This window comes from Lepidochelys olivacea, assembly GCF_965140295.1.
Source record: "Lepidochelys olivacea isolate rLepOli2 genome assembly, chromosome: 2".
Taxonomy (NCBI): Eukaryota; Metazoa; Chordata; order Testudines; family Cheloniidae; genus Lepidochelys; species Lepidochelys olivacea.
Window position 1 is genome coordinate 194553341 of NC_140412.1, and position 18226 is coordinate 194571566.

Consider the following 18226-nt stretch of genomic DNA (forward strand, 5'->3'; position numbering starts at 1 on the left):
GACATTACTAAAGTCAATGTCATTATGTTTTAATTGAGCATGTCCTCGGAAGGAATCGCATTCCAGGGCTGCTTGGGCTGAGATCACTAAACTGCAGGCGAGGAAAAGAAGTTTATGGAGGATAATTAAATATTTTGCTAAAGCCAGGCACATTTTGGAGAGAGCAGCACATTAGCCAAGGCTTGTTTTTATCCAAAGGTGTTCTTTCTCGCTGTTCTGTAGTAGGTAGTGTAACCTGTGATGCAGGGGAAGATCACTAATGAAGCGAGCAGGGCGGGGGAGGCAGGTTAGCCGGCAAGGCGAGCCGCACGGATGGAAGGTGTGGTGGGATGAGACAGAGCCATGTGCCCTAATGGGGCAGGGGGACCGTGCTTCAAGGGATGAAGGCCTTACCACAGGATCATAGGAGGAGCTAGCTTGATTTCAGTTCCCCTTTACTCCTTCCCTGACTTGGCCTGGGGTTAGCAGCCCAGCTGTTTTCAAAATATCAGACCCTGGAAGCAGTGGGATTGGGATTAAATCTACCCTCTTGGCTCCCTGCAGCATCGAGTTCAGGTCAGGTGAATGCCCTCTTCCCCCTGGCTCTGGGCTCTCCCTTTCACTAACCTGTCAGCTCAAATCCAGGCTGGCAAGAAAGGGAGGCTTAGCTGAAATTAATCAATCCCAGCTGACCTGGGATGTGCTGTCTACTACGGAGCAGCGAGAAAGAACACATTTGGGTAAAAACAAGTCCTGACTAATATGCTGCTCTCTTCAAAGTGTGCCTGGCTTAGCAAAGTATTTAATTAGCCTCCACAAACTCCCTGGAATGCAATTCCTTCCAAGGACATGCTCAATTGAGACATAATGACATTGACTTGGTGTGCAACAGAATGTAGTAATTAAAATTTATTAATCTTATTTGGGTTATTGCTGATTATGTACTACATATATTGTTTGGTTTCAGAGTAACAGCCGTGTTAGTCTGTATTCGCAAAAAGAAAAGGAGTACTTGTGGCACCTTAGAGACTAACCAATTTATTAGAGCATAAGCTTTCGTGAGCTACAGCTCACTTCATCAGATGCATATCGTGGAAACTGCAGCAGACTTTATATATACACAGAGAATATGAACCAATACCTCCTCCCACCCCACTGTCCTGCTGGTAATAGCTATTATTGGTATAGGAGGTATTGGTTCATATTCTCTGTGTATATATAAAGTCTGCTGCAGTTTCCACGATATGCATCTGATGAAGTGAGCTGTAGCTCACGAAAGCTTATGCTCTAATAAATTGGTTAGTCTCTAAGGTGCCACAAGTACTCCTTTTCTTTTTACATATATTGTGTTACTTTTAAACCAACATTTGTACTTTGGTTAATATAAGCATTCTACGCAGATGCACAGACAGTCTTATTATGTATTACATAATTTTAATATTAGCTTTAATAAAAATTTTAAATCTGTAAGAAAAATAAAAAATAAGAGCATGGAATGGATTTTATTAACACTGAGCTGCTTGTGAATGATTTTGTGACTATACATATTGGTGACTTCTTTCTCTGAATGTCACTGTAATTGGCAGTGAAAGTCACTAGATTTGTCACCGGTCACTTTGAAACTTATTTTCTCACTAGGGAAACCAAAGAGTCACTAAATCTAGTGACAAAGTAGCTAAGTTGGCAACAACACTGGTTATACTTTTGGCCTTCACAACATCCCCTAGCAATGAGTTGGACAGGTTCAGTGTGCATGAGTGAAGGACTTCCTTATGTTTGTTTTAAACCTGCTGCCTATTAATTTCATTTGGAGACCCCTGGTTGTTGTGTTATGTAAAGGGGTAAATAACACTTCCCTATTCACTTTCTCCACACCACTCATGATTTTATAGATCTCTATCATATCTCTTCCCTCCTCCAGTCATTTCTCTTTAAAGTGGAACAGTCCCACTCTTTAATTTCTCCTCGTATGGAAGCTGTTCCATGTCCTAATCATTTTGTTGCCCTTGTCTTGTACCTTTTCCGATTCTATTATCTTTTTTCAGGTAAGACTACCAGAACTGCATGCAGTATTCCAAGTGTGGGTGTGCCACAGATTTATATATTTATTTATATATTTATATAATTAAGGATATTTTATGATCTATTATATATCCCTTTCCTGATTGTTGCTAACATTCTGTTAAGTTTTTTCACTGCTACTTCACATTGAGCAGATGACTTTCAGAGAACTCTATGATGACTTGAGATCTTTCTTCAGTGGTAACAGCTAATTTAGACTCCATAATTTTGTATGTATAGTTGAGTTTATTGTTTCTAATGTGTGTTACTTTGCACTTATTTCATTTGACATTTTAAGTGGTGAAACTGCTTTCAAGAACATGACTGTTCCTTATGGATGGGCAAAAAGGCCAATGTTACAGCGGATCGCTCACATGCATCAAGATATTCCTATCACTGTGATTTACGGAGCACGTTCTTGTATAGATGGCAATTCTGGTAGTACCATCCAGTCTCTGCGACCAAATTCATACGTAAAGACAGTAGTAAGTGAATTTTTCTAGCCCTTGTTTTTTCCTTTTTATGGGTTTGTGTAAATTGTGTCCATTCTTTGCCCTATTTAGTGCCAGCCCTGGAATGGTAGTCTTACAGTTTAAAACTCTGGATAGGATATCTGATTTGATTTCTATAACAGAAAAAGGGTGGGAGAAAATAAATATTCCTCTTTGAGTGCTTACACATGTTCATTCCAATGTAGGTATGTGCATGTCCAGAGCACAGTTGCCAGAAATGTTTCCCTTACTGGTATCTGTTGGGTCGGCTCTAGCGCCCTCTGGTGTGGTGCACTCATATCGCCAGTATAAGGGGCCCTGCCCTGTTTCATTTCCTTCTTACCACCTGTGATGGTTGCTGAAACCTCTCATTGCTTAGACAATCTCCTTATAGTGGTTTTCCTAACCTTTTAGTGTAAATAATTCTCACTTTTTAGTAGTTAGTTTTTACATAGATTGGACGTCTCTGCTCTTAGATAACAGAGTTGTCCTTTGTCCCAGTGCCGAGGCGTGCCTCGGTCACTGGGGTTTAAGCCTTGTGCGTCATGCAGGAGGTCTGTGCCTTTGAGCAACCCACACTCAAGCTGTCTCAAGTGTTATGGGGTAGCTCATAGGAAGGACAGTTGCCAAATTTGTAAAGAGTTCAAGCCCCGGACCGAGAAGGACTGCTCTTTCAAAGGTCCTCCTTATGGAGACAGCTTAAGAACAGATTCAGAGCTGCGCTCCGAGTCAGCACCGAGCACCTCTGCCTCAGTGCAGCGTGTTCCTCCATCAACACAAGTCACCCAGCACCAATCATCTTCACCGGTGCCAGGAGAAGAGCCGGTCTCTGGTGCAAAAGGACAGAGGAGACCGGGAGAGGGAGAGACCTGTACTGGGCCTCTCTTCATCCCTGGTGCCACACTGCCAGGTGCCCACAGTCCCGGTATCAGAGCGTCCTACGTCACCCACTCAGGACCACAGTACTGGGTATTTTACAGTCCCGTCGACCCCAAAGCCTTTGCAGCTGAAAGGGATCTTCTAACCCTGCCAGTACTAGGCTCCCTGGAGGGTCAAGACTCTGCTCCATCAGTGCCCCCAAGCAGCAGGGAATTGACACCAGCACCTCAACCAGAACTGTGTCAGATGTCCAAGGGGGAACCCTTGCTGAGAGCCTCAAGGGCCCTTGCGCAGCCTTCTCCGACACCCAGGGGCATGGCGCTGCCTTGGCCTCTGCAGCGCACCTCTTAGTCCTCAGCAGACTCAGAGGCGGAAGTGTACTGCCCCGCCAAAGCAGCCAACCCTTCTGCTCCCCAGGCCATTCCAACTCCATCATGGCACTGAGTTCATAGGGGCCTCCGGGTGCATGGCCACCATACCCAGGGGGCCCCACTACCATGCAGTGGCCTTTTTGGAATCATTGGGGGTTTCACCCACCTCAAGCTACCCTGTCAAGACGCTCTTATTCGGTCATCTCGGAGGCTAGAGCATCCTGATACTGTGCAAAGATACTCCGGTACCAAACACTGCACCAAACCCTAAGAAGAAGCCCTGCAAGCTCCTGCAAACAGCAGAAGCAGCAATTGAGGCTCCCCAACAAGCTTTAGCCGCCGCCGCCGCCTCCTCCTCCACTCCAGGTGAGGCCGCAGTGGCACCTGGGATCTCTCCACCTCCAGATGGCCATAAGGGGTATCAGGACCTACTAAACAGGTAGTCTCAAGCCTAGGGGTCCAAACAGAGGTAGTTAAGGAGGTTACACACGGCCTCCTGGATAGTGTGTCACAAGCAGGCCCATCCAGAGTGTCTCTGCTGCTACACGATGCCATCATGGACCCTATTAAAGCCCTGTGGCAAACTCCTGCCTCCCTTCCACTGATGGCAAAATGCTCAGAGCGTAAATACTTTGTTCCGGCCAAGGGGTGTGAGTTCCTCTTCTCCACCCCCATCCCTCCCGGGATCATTGGTGGTTGTGGCACCCAATGAGCAAGACCACCAGGGACAGCAGAGCTCTGTGCCAAAGGCAAAGGACCCTAAAAAGCTAGACCTCTGAGTGTAAGGCTTACCCATCAGAGGGCCTGCAACTTTGTATAGCAAACCAGCAGGCCCTGCTGGGGCACTACAGCTTCAACATGTGGGAATCCTTGATTAAATTCAAGGATCTTCTCCCCCAGACAGGCATTTTCCTCCGTAATTGGGGAAGGGAAAACTGTAGCTCAAGGTTCCCTGCAAGCAGCCCTGGATGTCGCTGACTCCATGGCCAGATGGAGAGTGACTGTGGTGACGATGCATAGGAGCTCCTGGTTGCAATCCTCAGGCCTCCTTCAGGAGGTACATCCAGGACTTCCCATGTGGAGGATTGTCGCTCTGCTCAGAGCAGATGGATGCTAGACTGCATGGCCTCAAGGACTCCCAGATGACCTTGAAATCCCCAGGACTCTATGTACCAGCAGGTGCAAGGACCACAGGCCACAGCAGCCAAGCTGTTACTTCCCTCAAACAACCTGTCAGGGCCAACAGAAGAGAAGGAACAGAGGGTTTAGGTGAAGGCCCCATCCGCAGTCATCCTCGACAGACCCTGTTCAGTTGGCTCCCAGGCACCCCGGGTCATCAAAGCATTCTTTTTGATAAGACGATTGAGGTTGACATCACAATACCTTCTACACAGGATCCAGGTTACCCCCTCTACCCCCAACCATATCCAACCACCTTTCCCATTTCTTGGATGCCTGGACCCAGATAACTTCAGACAGCCTGGGATACACCATAAAACTGGGTTACACCATCCAATTCTTGTCCACCCCACCTTCTCACCGGTCCTCTGTCTCTCTTTAGGGACCCTTCTCATGAGCTCCTGTTGGAACGAGAAGTCCAGTCCCTCCTTTGGGTGGGAGCTGTGGAACACGTTAGAGTCATAGACTTTAAGGTCAGAAGGGACCATTATGATAGTCTAGTCTGACCTCCTGCACAACGCAGGGCACAGAATCTCACCCACCCACTTCTGTAATAACTCCCTAACCTATGTCTGAGCTATTGAAGTCCTCAAATCATGGATTAAAGACTTCAAGGTGCAGAGAATCCTCCAGCAAGTGACCCATGCCCCACACTGGCAGAGGCCCTGGGGTTTTTTCACCTTCCTCTGCAATCTGCCCTGGAGTAAAATTCCTTCCCGACCCCAAATATGGCGATCAGCTAAACCCTGAGCATGTGTGCAAGACTCACCAGCCAGACACCCAGGAAAGAATTCTCTGTAGTAACTTGGATCCCACCCCATCTAACATCCCATCACAGGCCATTGGGCATATTTACCACTAATAGTCAAAGATCAGTTAATTGCCAAAATTAGGCTATCCCATCATACCATCCCCTCCGTAAACTTATCAAGCTTAGTCTTGAAGCCAGATACGTCTTTTGCCCCCACTGCTCCCCTTGGAAGGCTGTTCCAGGACTTCACTCCTCTGATGGTTAGAAACCTTCATCTAATTTCAAATCTAAACTTCCCAATGGCCAGTTTATATCCATTTGTTCTCGTGTCCACATTGGTACTAAGCTTAAATAATTAGTCTCTCTCCCTGGTATTTATCCCTCTGATATATTTATAGAGAGCAATCATATCTTTCCTCAGCCTTCTTTTGGTTAGGCTAAACAAGCCAAGCTCTTTGAGTCTCCTTTCATAAGACAGGTTTTCCATTTCCTAGTAGCCCTTCTCTGTACCTGTTCCAGTTTGAATTCATCCTCCTTAAACATGGGAGACTAGAACCGCACACAATATTCCAGATGAGGTCTCACTAGTGCCTTGTATAACAGTACTAACACCTCCTTATCTCTACTGGAAATACTTTGCCTGATGCATCCCAAGACCGCATTAGGTTTTTTCACGGCCATATCACATTGGTGGCTCATACTCATCCTGTGGTCTACCAATACTCAGAGGTCCTTCTCCTCCTCTGTTACTCCTAGATGAGTCCACAGCTTATAACACAAATTCTTATTATTAATCGCTAAATGCATGACCTTGCACTCTTCACTATTAAATTTCATCCTGTTACGATTACTCCAGTTTACAAGGTCATCCAGATCTTCCTGTATGATATACCGGTCCTTCTCTGTATTGGCAATACCTCCCAGCTTTGTGTCATCCGCAAACTTTATTAGCACACTCCCACTTTTTGTGCCAAGGTCAATAATAAAAGATTAAATAAGATTGGTCCCAAAACCGATCCCTGAGGAACTCCACTAGTAACCTCCCTCCTGCCTGACAGTTCATCTTTCATTATAACCCTTTGTGGTCTCCCTTTTAACCAGTTCCTTATCCACCTTTCAATTTTCATATTGATCCCCATCTTTTCTAATTTAACTAATAATTTCCCATGCGGAACCATATCAAATGCCTTACTGAAATAAAGGTAAATTAGATCCACTGTGTTTCCTTTGTCTAAAAAAATCTGTTACCTTCTCAAAGAAGGCGATCAGGTTGTTTTGGCATGATCTACCTTTTGTAAAACCATTTTGTATTTTGTCCCAATTACCATTGACCTCAATGTCCTTAACTACTTTCTCCTTCAAAACTTTGTCCAAGACCTTACATACTACAGATGTCAAACTAACAGGCCTGTAGTTACCCGGATGACTTTTTTCCCCTCTTTTCTTAAAGATAGGAACAACGTTAGCAATTCTCCAGTCATACGGTACAGCCCCTGAGTTTACAGATTCATTAAACATTCTTGCTAATGAGCTTGCAATTTCATGTGCCAGTTCCTTTAATATTCTTGGATGAAGATTATCTGGGCCCCCTGATTTAGTCCCATTAAGCTCTTCGAGTTTCGCTTCTACCTCGGATGTGGTAATATCTACCTCCATATCCTCATTCCCATTTGTCATGCTACCATTATCCCTAAGATCCTCTTTAGCCTTATTAAAGACTGAGGCAAAGTATTTGTTTAGATATTGGGCCATGCCTAGATTATCCTTAACCTCCACTCCATGCTCAGTGCTTAGCGGTCCCCCTTCTTTCTTTGTTTTCTTCTTCTTTATATGGCTATAGAACCTTTTACTATTGGTTTTAATTCCCTTTGCAAGGTCCAACTCTACATGGCTTTTGGCCTTTCTTACTTTATCCCTACATGTTCTGACCTCAATAAGGTAGCTTTCCTTGCTGATCCCTCCCATCTTCCACTCCCTGTCTGCTTTTTGCTTTTTCTTAATCACCTCTCTGAGATGCTTGGTCCACAACTCCTGCCTATGAATTTTTTTTTCCCTTTCTTGAGATGCAGGCTTCCGATAGTTTCTGCAACTTTGAAGTAATTCCAGGCCTCCTCCGCCTTTAGATCCACAAGTTCCTCAGTCCAATCCACTTCCTTAACTAATTTCCTTAATTTTTTAAAGTTAGCTCTTTTGAAATAAAAACCCTAGTCACAGATCTGTTTTTGTTTATCCTTCCATTTAGTTTGAACTGAATTAGCTCATGATCGCTCGAACCAAGGTTGTCCCCTACAACCATTTCTTCTATGAGTTCTTCACTACTCACCAAAAGCAAATCTAAAATGGCATCCCCTCTTGTTGATTCAGCAACTACTTGGTGAAGGAATCCATCAGCTTTCACATCCAGGAAAATCTGAGCCCTATTATTATTACTAGCACTTGTCCTCCAGTCTATATCTGGGAAGTTTAGTTTTCCATGATCACACAATTCCAATTAGTATTTAGTTCATTGAACACATTAAAGAGGGCTCTATCCATATCCAAATTGGATCCTGGTGGTCTATAGCACACCCCAAGCACTATCCCAGGGGAGGCTGTAGTAGCGTTCTTCCCTGATGTGATTTTTGCCCAGACAGACTCTTATCCATTCCATCACTTCTTATTTCTTTACAGTCTACCTCATCATTGATATACAATGCTACTCTACCACCTTTGCCTTTATTTCTGTCTTTTCTAAACAGCACATACCCTTCAATACCTGTACTCCAGTCATGACTACTATTCCGCCATGTTTCTGTTATCCCTATAATATCTGGTTTCACTTCCTGCACCAGTAACTTAGTTCCTCCATTTTGTTACCTAGGCTCCTCGCATTGGTGTACAAACATCTTAATTTTTGCTGTTTGGCCTCGCTCATATTCTTTACCCGATTAGGCAGAGACATTCTACAGCCAGTATGACCTATTAGACTGGTATCCACACTGCCCTTCCTCCTTATGTCCGTTCTCCTACCCACGACTGTATCCTTTCTTCATTTTCTTCCCTCTGTGTTAAAATCTGGCATAGAGATTACCTGGACATCTCCCAAATTCCTAGTTTAAAGCTCTCTCAATGAGTTGTGCCAGCCTCAATCCTAGAAGTCTATTTCCCTCCCTGCTCAGGTGAAGTCTATCCCGAGAGAATAGTCCTCTGTCCATGAATGCCTCCCAGTGGCCATACATCCCAAAGCCCTCCTTATAGCACCACTGCCTGAGCCATCTGCTGATCATCATAATCTTGTCACACCTTTGTTGCCATTCTCTAGGAACAGGCAGAATCCCACTGAAGATCACCTGAGCCTCGATTTCCTTAAGCGTCTTCCCCAGCCTGGCATAGTCTCCCTTCATACGTTCCAGTGAGAATCTAGCCGTATCATTTGTTCCCACATGAAGGACTATCAGTGGATTCTTTCCTGCTCCCGTTAAGATCCTCTTCAGCCTCAGGTCCACATCCCGTATCTTAGCACCCGGCAGACAGCACATCCTTCTGTTCTCTGGATCAGCTCTGGTTACAGGCCTGTCTATTTTTCTCAGTAAGGAGTCCCCAATCATGTAGACCTGCTTTTTTCCTGGTGATAGTGCGATTCTCCAGTCTATCCCCTGTTCCCTCTGGCTGCGAGTCCTCTTGATTCCTATTCTCCCTTGCAATCCTCTGCAACCCATCACCTGAGAGGAAAGGGGTTCTATTCCCACTATTTCCTAATTCTGAAACCATGGGGGGTGTTTCAGACCCATTTTAGACCTGCCCAGTCTCCACTGATTTCTAAAGAACCTGAAGTTCCACATGGTCTCCTTCATCTCTTCATTGGATCCCAGGAATTAGTATTTCACCCTCGATCTAAAGGATGCTTACTTCACATTTCGATCTTCTCTGTTCAGACATTTCTTAATATTTGTAGTGAACCAAAGTCCCTTCCAGTTCATGGTGCTCCCTTTTGGCCACCCTGCAAGTTTTCACAAAATGTCTGGCAGTAGTAGTGGCCTTCCTAAGGAAAAAGAGAGTCTACGTATTTCCATACCTGGACGACTGGCTGATCAAGGGCTGGTCCAGAACTCAAGTAGAGCCCGACATCCATCTCCTTCAATTAACTTCCTGTGTATTAGGCCTTCTGCTGAACTTTCCTGATCCCAGTCCAAAAGATCAAGTTCATAGGGGCAAAACTCGACTCAGTGCAAGCGAGGGCTCTGCTTCCAAACGACCGATTCCTCACCATTGCATTCCTGATACGATCTTTCCGAAGCCATCCAATCATGATTGCACAAAAGTGCTTGAGTCTCCTGGGCCACATGGCATCGTGTACATATGTAATGCAACATGTAAGGCTAAAACTCAGACCCCTGCAAGCCTGGCTAGCCCTGGTCTACTCCCTCTCTCGCCATCACCTGGACTCAGTTCTCACGGTCCCAGCCTCATCTTGTGACTGGACAATGGTGACTGGACAGCCCCATGGTATGCGCAAGGATACCCTTCTCAAGACCTCACCCATCCCTGTCCCTAGAATGTGACACATCAGCCCTCCATTGGGCAGCCCACTTAAGACCCATCAGAACCCAAAGCCTTTGGGCCCAAGAAGAGCTCTCCTTGCAGATCAATGTCAGGGAATTCAGGGCAGTATGTCTAGCATGCCAGGCATTTCTACCTGACTTGACAGGCAAATCTCTTTCAGTGCTCACGGACAATACAATGGCTATGATCTACATAAACAGATAGAGTGATGCATGTTCTTCCCCCTGTACCAGGAAGCATTCTGCCTGTGGGTACTCTGCATCGATCACGACATCACTCTAGAAGCATCCTATCTTCCTGGGACTCAGAACCAGCTAGCAGATCACCTCAGCTAGTCTCTCTCCTCTCACCATGAATGGTTTCTCCATCCAGACATTGTAAGGGACATCTTCTGATGGCGGGGGACTCCCCTTATAGACCTGTTTGCCACCTGATCCAACAGGTAATGCCATCAGTTCTGTTTCCTGAGGGGCCACAACCTGGGGTCTCTCAGAGATGCGTTCCTGTTACCATGACAAGGCACCTGTACTGTGCTGTCCCTCCTATCCAGTTGATCCACTAGTTTCTGATGAAGATCAAGTGGGACGGAGCGTGGGTTATCCTCATGGCCCTGGCAGCACTGGTTATTTATCCTACTAGGTATGTCCATGGAGACAACCCTGCAACCCCTGTCGCACACAGGCATAATATCCCAGGATCATGGTCGACTGTTGCACTCAAACCCTCATGTCGCTGCACCTGGATGACTGGAAGCTCCATGGCTGAATCCAGAAGAGCAAGTTTGCTCGGAGCAAGTCCGCAAGGTCCTAATGAGCGGTAGAAAGCCTTCCACCAGAGCTATCTACCTGTCCAAATGGAAGAGGTTCTCCAGCTAGTGTTCACAACTGCCTCTGCAGTTTTCTCTGCATCTCATTCTAGACTACCTGCTGTCGCTAAGACAGCAAGGGCTAGCCTTTTCCTCAGTAAAGTTTCATCTAGCGGCCATCTCTGCCTTCCATCCCAAGATCGACAACTGTTCTATCTTTTCACATGACATAGTAGTCTGGTTCCTCAAAGGCCTGGAGATGGTATTCCTCCAAGTTAGATATCCCACCCCCCGTGGGACCTAAACCAAGTCCTGTCAAAACTCATGGGACCCCCATTGGAACCACTGGCAACATTCTCGCTGTTACGCCTCTTTTGGAAAGTAGCCTTCCTGGTGGCCATTGCTTCAGTCAGATAGGTTTCCTAAAAATGAGCTCTCACTTCAGAGCCCCCATACAGTCTTTTTTAAGGACACAACCCATCTGCGACAGCACCCATCGTTCGTTCTGAAAGTTGTATCACAGTTTCATTGGAGTCAAACAGTTTTCCTGCCAGTGTTTTACCCTAAACCACATGAGAGCAGGGAGGAACAGCACCTCCACTCATTAGATGTTGTGTGTGCTCTGGCCTTCTACAATACAAAGTACCAAACCATTCTGCAGATACATTCAGCTGTTCATAGCAATAGCAGAAAGGATGAAAGGTCTCCCCATTTCTGCACAGCAAATCTTATCGTGGATCACTTTGTGTATCAAGGCATGTTACACCCTCACGAACATTTCGCCCCCAGCTAACTTAATAGCTCACTCTACAAGTTTGCAAGCCTCTTCTGCTGCTTTTTTTAGCACATTCCAATTCAGGACATCTGCAAGGCGGCAACCTGGTCATCGGTTCATACCTTCACAATGTACTGTGTCATTACACAACAGGCTTGAGGCAATGCCAGTTTTGGCTGGGCTGTGTTACAGTCAGCCTGCCCTTGATTTCCAAACCCCCCTACAGGACAACTGTTTGTGTGTCACCTACATTGGAACGGACATGTGAAAGCACTCAAAGATGAAAAAACTGTTCCTAACCTTCCTGTAACTAACTTGTTTTTCAAGATCTGTTGCACATGTCCATTCCAAAACCCACCCTCACTCCCCTCTTAAGAGGCAGTTGGCAAGAAAAAACTGAAGGAGGGCAGGGCCCCTTATTACCAGCACTTTGAGCACCGGATACCAGAGGGTGTTAGAGCCAACCCAACGGATACCACTAAGGGAAAAATTTCCAGTAACTGTGCTTGGGGCGCGCACACACCTACATTTGAATGGATATGTGCAACACAGACAGTTACAGAAAGGTCAATAACTCTTCATCTCCATTTTTTTCATGTGGGGGAACTTGGGCTCAAGTCAAAAGGAAGTTTGGTTGTGGCATTCAGAACTGAGCCACATTTCTTCCTAATTTCCAATCCAGGTACTTAACCATAGGGTCATTTTTCCTCTCTAAAAAGCATGAACTCTACAGTGTTCTAATGAAATGTGTTTTGTAAAGAAAAAATACCTACAGTCTAAATTTACATACTACTTAATCAAGGAATCTTCAGTGTGATAAATTGTTCCAATCATTTTGTGTAGTGCGAACGTTTTTTATAAGTGGTAACTGTTTTCTTCTGAAGTTTTGGAAGTGCCCTCATCTGAATCATTGCAGAAATATTGAATTTTATCATTCCAGCCAATGTGGCTTTACTTATATATGTGAGGAGAGCTACTCTTTCAGATGTGTGTGCTTACATCCTAGATTAATATTTACACACACAGAGAGGCCACTTTTCTAATGAACTAAATGAAATTTACTATTATCATTGATATTCAGAATCATACTAGACAGCTGTGACTGTTGAATATGGATGTACGAGTTACTTTTATGAGTTGGTCAGATCTTAGAATATGCTGGATATCGTATTACTGTTGTGTGGTCTTCCGGATGTGACTGACCAGTAACTTGCCCAAACATGTTCTAGACATAATATATTGTAGGTCATGAAGTTGAACAAAAGATTGTAATGACTATGCACGTGTATCAGAAGTAGGTATACAAAGAAGGGAGTGTGGACAAGATGAGATTTTTCTCTCTTAATTTCCTGATTCTATAATTCACTCATAAATACCGCCCAATACAGTATAGGAGGATTAGGGAAAGTCAGATCCTTCTAAAGAGCACTTCTGCTCTTCCTGAAGTAGTGACATGTTTGCGAATAAAAATATATTTATCAAAAGTGATCTGTTATGGCTTAACAAGCAGACTTCCTATAACAGAAGTTACTGTTAGGGAGTGGGGAGTAGAAGGGTAGGACATGCGTGAGTCATGCAAACAGGTATAACCAATCTGGTCTGAGGGACAGGAGGGCTAATTTAATGTCCTATTCTAATTCAGCTTAACATTTTGTCAGCCAAGATGTGGGTTATAAAAGGCAAATGCAACACGGAAAGAAAAATGGGGACACTGAAAGGCATCCTTTAGGGTGACAGAGAGGCTTCTTCCAATGTCTCCCTTTAGGTAGTAAAGTGTCTCCCCAGCAATGTTTATTCTAATATCTAACTAGATCTTGTTATTTCTAATTACATTTTATTTTGTGACTGTTTCTTAGCTTCCTAGTATTTCTCTTCTCTTAAGGTAACTTTTCTCAATTCCTAGAGAGTTAGTAATCCAAAACAGTAATTGTCCCTCCGAAGTGCAAGTGAATTGTAATTTCAGGGAAGGTGAGCTCAAAAGGGGATAATGCCTCGGTATAAAATTAAGTACAAATTGTTCAGGTGCCTTTCCCATAGAGTACTGTAAAATGGCCTGCTTTACCAGTCTGGGCATGGAGAGAACTAAATTACAGAAGTATCAGGTGTAGTTGCAGTGGCCCTTAGTTATATCTTTTTAGTAAAATTCTCTATTCAGGAGGGTGCCAGCAGATGTGATTTTCAGCATCTGACTTTACTTTTTTCCCTGATTATCATAGAAGTTAATTTAGAGAGTTGAAATGACAAACAAGCTGCTGCCACAGTCTAGAAAATCCTCAGCAATTAAAGCCCTCAGTCAGTTCTTAATCATCTATGGTCGTGCTCTTTCAGTCTTTCCCAGAGCATACATTTCATATGAGATGAAAAACATTCAGACATTCTGTGTTTAGATGGGAAGGAGCCAAAGAACCATTGTCCAGATTTTTTTGGGAGAGTTGGAGCTGCATTTTGGTAGAAAGCTTAACATGTAAAGCACAATTTCAAGTTGGTTTGCAGAGGCTCACTTCCACTTAAACGTTTTTGGCATTAAAGCAAGTTATTGAATAAACAGTAGTTTTACTCTCTTTTTTCCTTTTGTTTATTCCTATGTAATAATGGTTCCTCAATAGAAAGAATAAACTGAGGGTGAAATAGGAAGAAAGTTTGCACCTCCTTTGCAGTTGCTTGTTACCTCCTCATGCTGGAAGCCAGTCTCACAGCTGAATCAATATGGATTGAGTGCAATAGGCTGTGTGAGAAAGTTCTTCCTCTGCCTTGGTGGGTCCTGTGCTTATTGGCGGATTTGTTTGCCTCAGAGATTCACTGCAGCCCTCAGTTTGGCCACTTTTGCTAGTGGCTCAAACCTGCCATCCACTCAGCTAACCTCATCACTGGCCACATGGGGGAACAGAGAACTGTCCCACCTAGTGGGTCGGGGCCAGGCCAGATCCCTTTCCAATTTAGACCTTCCCTTCTGGTGTTTCTCACAGACCAGGTCAACTCCTCCTGTGTCCAATCAGGAGTTGGCGGGGATGGGGGAGAACCCGGGCCCACCCTCTATCCCAGGTTCCAGCCCAGGGCCTTGTGGATAGAGCTGTCTACAATGTTCCCTGTATCAGCTGAGTCCCAGCTACAACTACCTGGGCTACTTCCCCATGGCCTTCTCCCAGTACCTTCTTTATCCTCACTGCAGGATCTTCCTCCTGAAGCCTGATCACGCTTGACCTCTTCAGTCCTCCAGCAGCAAACATTCTCACTCCTTGTGCACCCCCCCCTACTAACTGATGGGAGGTCCTTTTTAAACCAGGTGTCCAGATTAGCCTGCCTGCCATAATTGATTCTAGAAAGTTCTTAATTGGCTCCAGGTGTCTTAATTAGCTTGCCTGTCTTAATTGGTTCTAGCAGGTTCCTGATTGCTCTAGGGCAGCCCGTGCTCTGGTCACTCAAGGAACAGAAAACTGTTTATCCAATGGCCAGTATATTTGCCTTCGACCAGACTCCTGTACCCCACTGGTCTGGGTCTGTCACAGTTGTCAGTTTTTTAATCAATGTTCTCATCTAATGCACATTCTAACACTTGTTAGATTTGTCTGGTTTTAATATTAGCACTTGTAATGTAATGTACAGGAGCTGGCGCCAAGATTTAAAATAAAGGAACCTAAAGTTTTATAAGCTTCTACATCCACATTTAGATGTCTTAAGTAAGTGTTAGAAATTTTCCAAAGTAATGAGCACCTACCAGCTCTCATTGATCGCAGTCCTTTTAAAAATCAGGTTTCTGATTTAGGTGTAAAAGCCTGTTTGGAAATCCTGGCATGGTGTTTTTGTTCAGGGTGACCAAAGGAACTTGCAGTATGACCAGACATGGGGGAAGAGTATGTCCTTCTCACTATGTAATAACAGACACATGATTATGTGTGAAGGTTTGGATATGTATTTATTTTTATTTTTCCTAATGTATGTTTTTCCTATGTCCTAGTGTTTCAGGATTTGTTGATGTTCTTGTTATTCTGACTTCTCTTTTTTCTACTTCCTCCTCCCAGGCTATCCTTGGTGCTGGTCATTATGTGTATGCTGATCAACCTGAAGACTTCAATCAGAAAGTAAAAGAGATATGTGATTCTGTGGACTGACTGAATTCAGCTCTTTATAAAGTCTGATCATACATACAGTTTACTAGCAATACTTTGTAGAACATTACAAAAATTTAAAGAATGCAGAGCTAGTGGAGCAGGCTCTGTTTGCACACAGTTTCTTCCAAGAAGTCACCTGCACACTTAAACTACTTCGTGCCTTTTGAGTAGGGTATATTTTAAATGGAAACCTTGTACAGTTTACTTTAAGACTTGTCTTTAAATATTTAGAGATGTTGTTTGCCTGTCTGATATAGTGAAAATAGAAATAACTAATAGTTTTTAAACTGGGGAAAAAATTGAATTGATTGAAATTTGCAAAATTTTGAACACTTTAAATTATGTTGCATTCTAAATCTACCATAAGAATGTCTATACTAAGCCACTATATAAATAATATACTGTATAAAGATATGACTTGGTCACTTTATAAACATTCATACTTGGTAGGCCAATGCATTCATAGTAAGAATGTGAAATTAATATATTTCTTCTCTTTCGATCCCAAGACTTTATGTACAATATTTTAACGTTTTATTTTGGCATGATGACAGATTATGAAGCAGGTGTCTGGAGAGTGTCAGGGCCAAAATAATTAGCACAGCTTGTCATTGGAAATAAGGTGCATTGAAGCTTACAGTACTTTTTTGCCTATTGGATTCTATTATATACTTCACAAGACATTCTTCCATGTGTCTAATCTCCTAGGAAGCTTCAGTTTTAAGAGACAATGGTGTTGCTGACACTCATGCTTCCATTACAGATAAAATATGTTTTGAATTTAATGACTTAAAATACAGAAGTTGCCTGCTAGTTGCACAACCTATTTTTATGTTGATACAATTATCGTAAGGTCTGTTGCCAGCCCAAATCTATTGGTTTTAGAATTGCCCATTTTGATTAATGCCAGGAAATAGCTGTCTGACTAATGAGATTAATCCTGATCTTTTGCTTTTGATATTAAGCCTGCCATTTTCTCACAAATACAAATTTTTAGAATACTGAAACTAGTCTAATTGGAAATGCAACAGAATATTGGATCTTAGTGGCATCCTTATAGGAATGGATATTACTGGAATAAATAGTATCAATGAAATAAACAGTAGCTTGTTTTGGGAATTCCTTCTTAAGTGTTTGACCAATTCAGTATTTCACAATTGGAGCAAATCTATTCTCTGGATCTTTACAAAAGTGTAGTTTGACATTAGTTTTCAGGTGCTTAGTAAAATACATTGAACAAAGTACTTTGACACTTTAAAGCCAAATTATGTGGTGGTTTTATTTTTAAAAAAAAGCAAGTTTACGTTTCCATTTGATTGTTGGAATAACTACTGAAAGTATCTTGCTCCTTTATATAAAATATTTAATGTTATCACCTTCTAAAGGTTTAAAAAGAATTTCTGGATATCTTTGCTTTCCATATTATGATTACATGTAACAAATTTTCTCATAGATTGTATTCCAGTAGAGCACAGTCTTTCTTCTTATTTTACTTACATGGTGCTATGAAAACATCAAGCAGTCCTTGTGATTGCCTTGACTGGTGGTACTTATTATACATCTAAATTATTTAATTGCAATGAATTAGTAAATTGCATCTTTAATTAGCAAATCCAGATTTATATAAAACAGAACAATATTTTCTAAAATTCGATGTTCAAAATGGAGATACAGAACATCACATACATTTTTGTACATAGGTCATAAATTGGCAGCATGACTGATTGGTTAATGAATGCCTTGTTGGTGAATAGTTTTTTTTCCATAATTATCAGTCTAATTTGCATTGATAAACTGAACTCAGCTGAACATTTTGAGTTACATACAGAAAGTGACACCAAAATGTATGGTGTCTCTTTTCTAACCAGTAAAAGGTGGAACACATTGTTAATAGGTTTCAGAGTAACAGCCGTGTTAGTCTGTATTCGCAAAAAGAAAAGGAGTACTTATGGCACCTTAGAGACTAACCAATTTATTTGAGCATAAGCTTTCGTGAGCTACAGCTCACTTCATCGGATGCATACTGTGGAAACTGCAGAAGACATTATATACACAGAGACCATGAAACAATACCTCCTCCCATCCCACTCTCCTGCTGGTAATAGCTTATCTAAAGTGATCACTCTCCTTACAATGTGTATGATAATCAAGGTGGGCCATTTCCTGACAGCAGGATTGTCTGGCTATGTAGACTCCCTCCTCAGGCCCTACGCTACCAGCACTCTCAGCTACCTTCGAGACACCACTGACTTCCTGAGGAAACTACAATCCATCGGTGATCTTC

The 18226-nt window shown here is 43.2% G+C and overlaps 1 protein-coding gene across 1 annotated transcript in view; it reads left to right on the forward strand.

The window, feature by feature from the left end:
* The window catches only part of ABHD5 (abhydrolase domain containing 5, lysophosphatidic acid acyltransferase), a 44148-nt gene extending 26940 nt beyond the window's left edge, over positions 1-17208 (forward strand). Inside the window, exons 6-7 of the mRNA XM_084618859.1 lie at positions 2339-2525; positions 15853-17208. Of these exons, the coding sequence (XP_084474985.1) occupies positions 2339-2525; positions 15853-15942 (277 nt within the window). The 3' untranslated portion in view covers positions 15943-17208. The remainder of the gene's footprint in view (positions 1-2338; positions 2526-15852) is intronic.
* The last annotated feature ends 1018 nt before the right edge of the window (positions 17209-18226 follow it).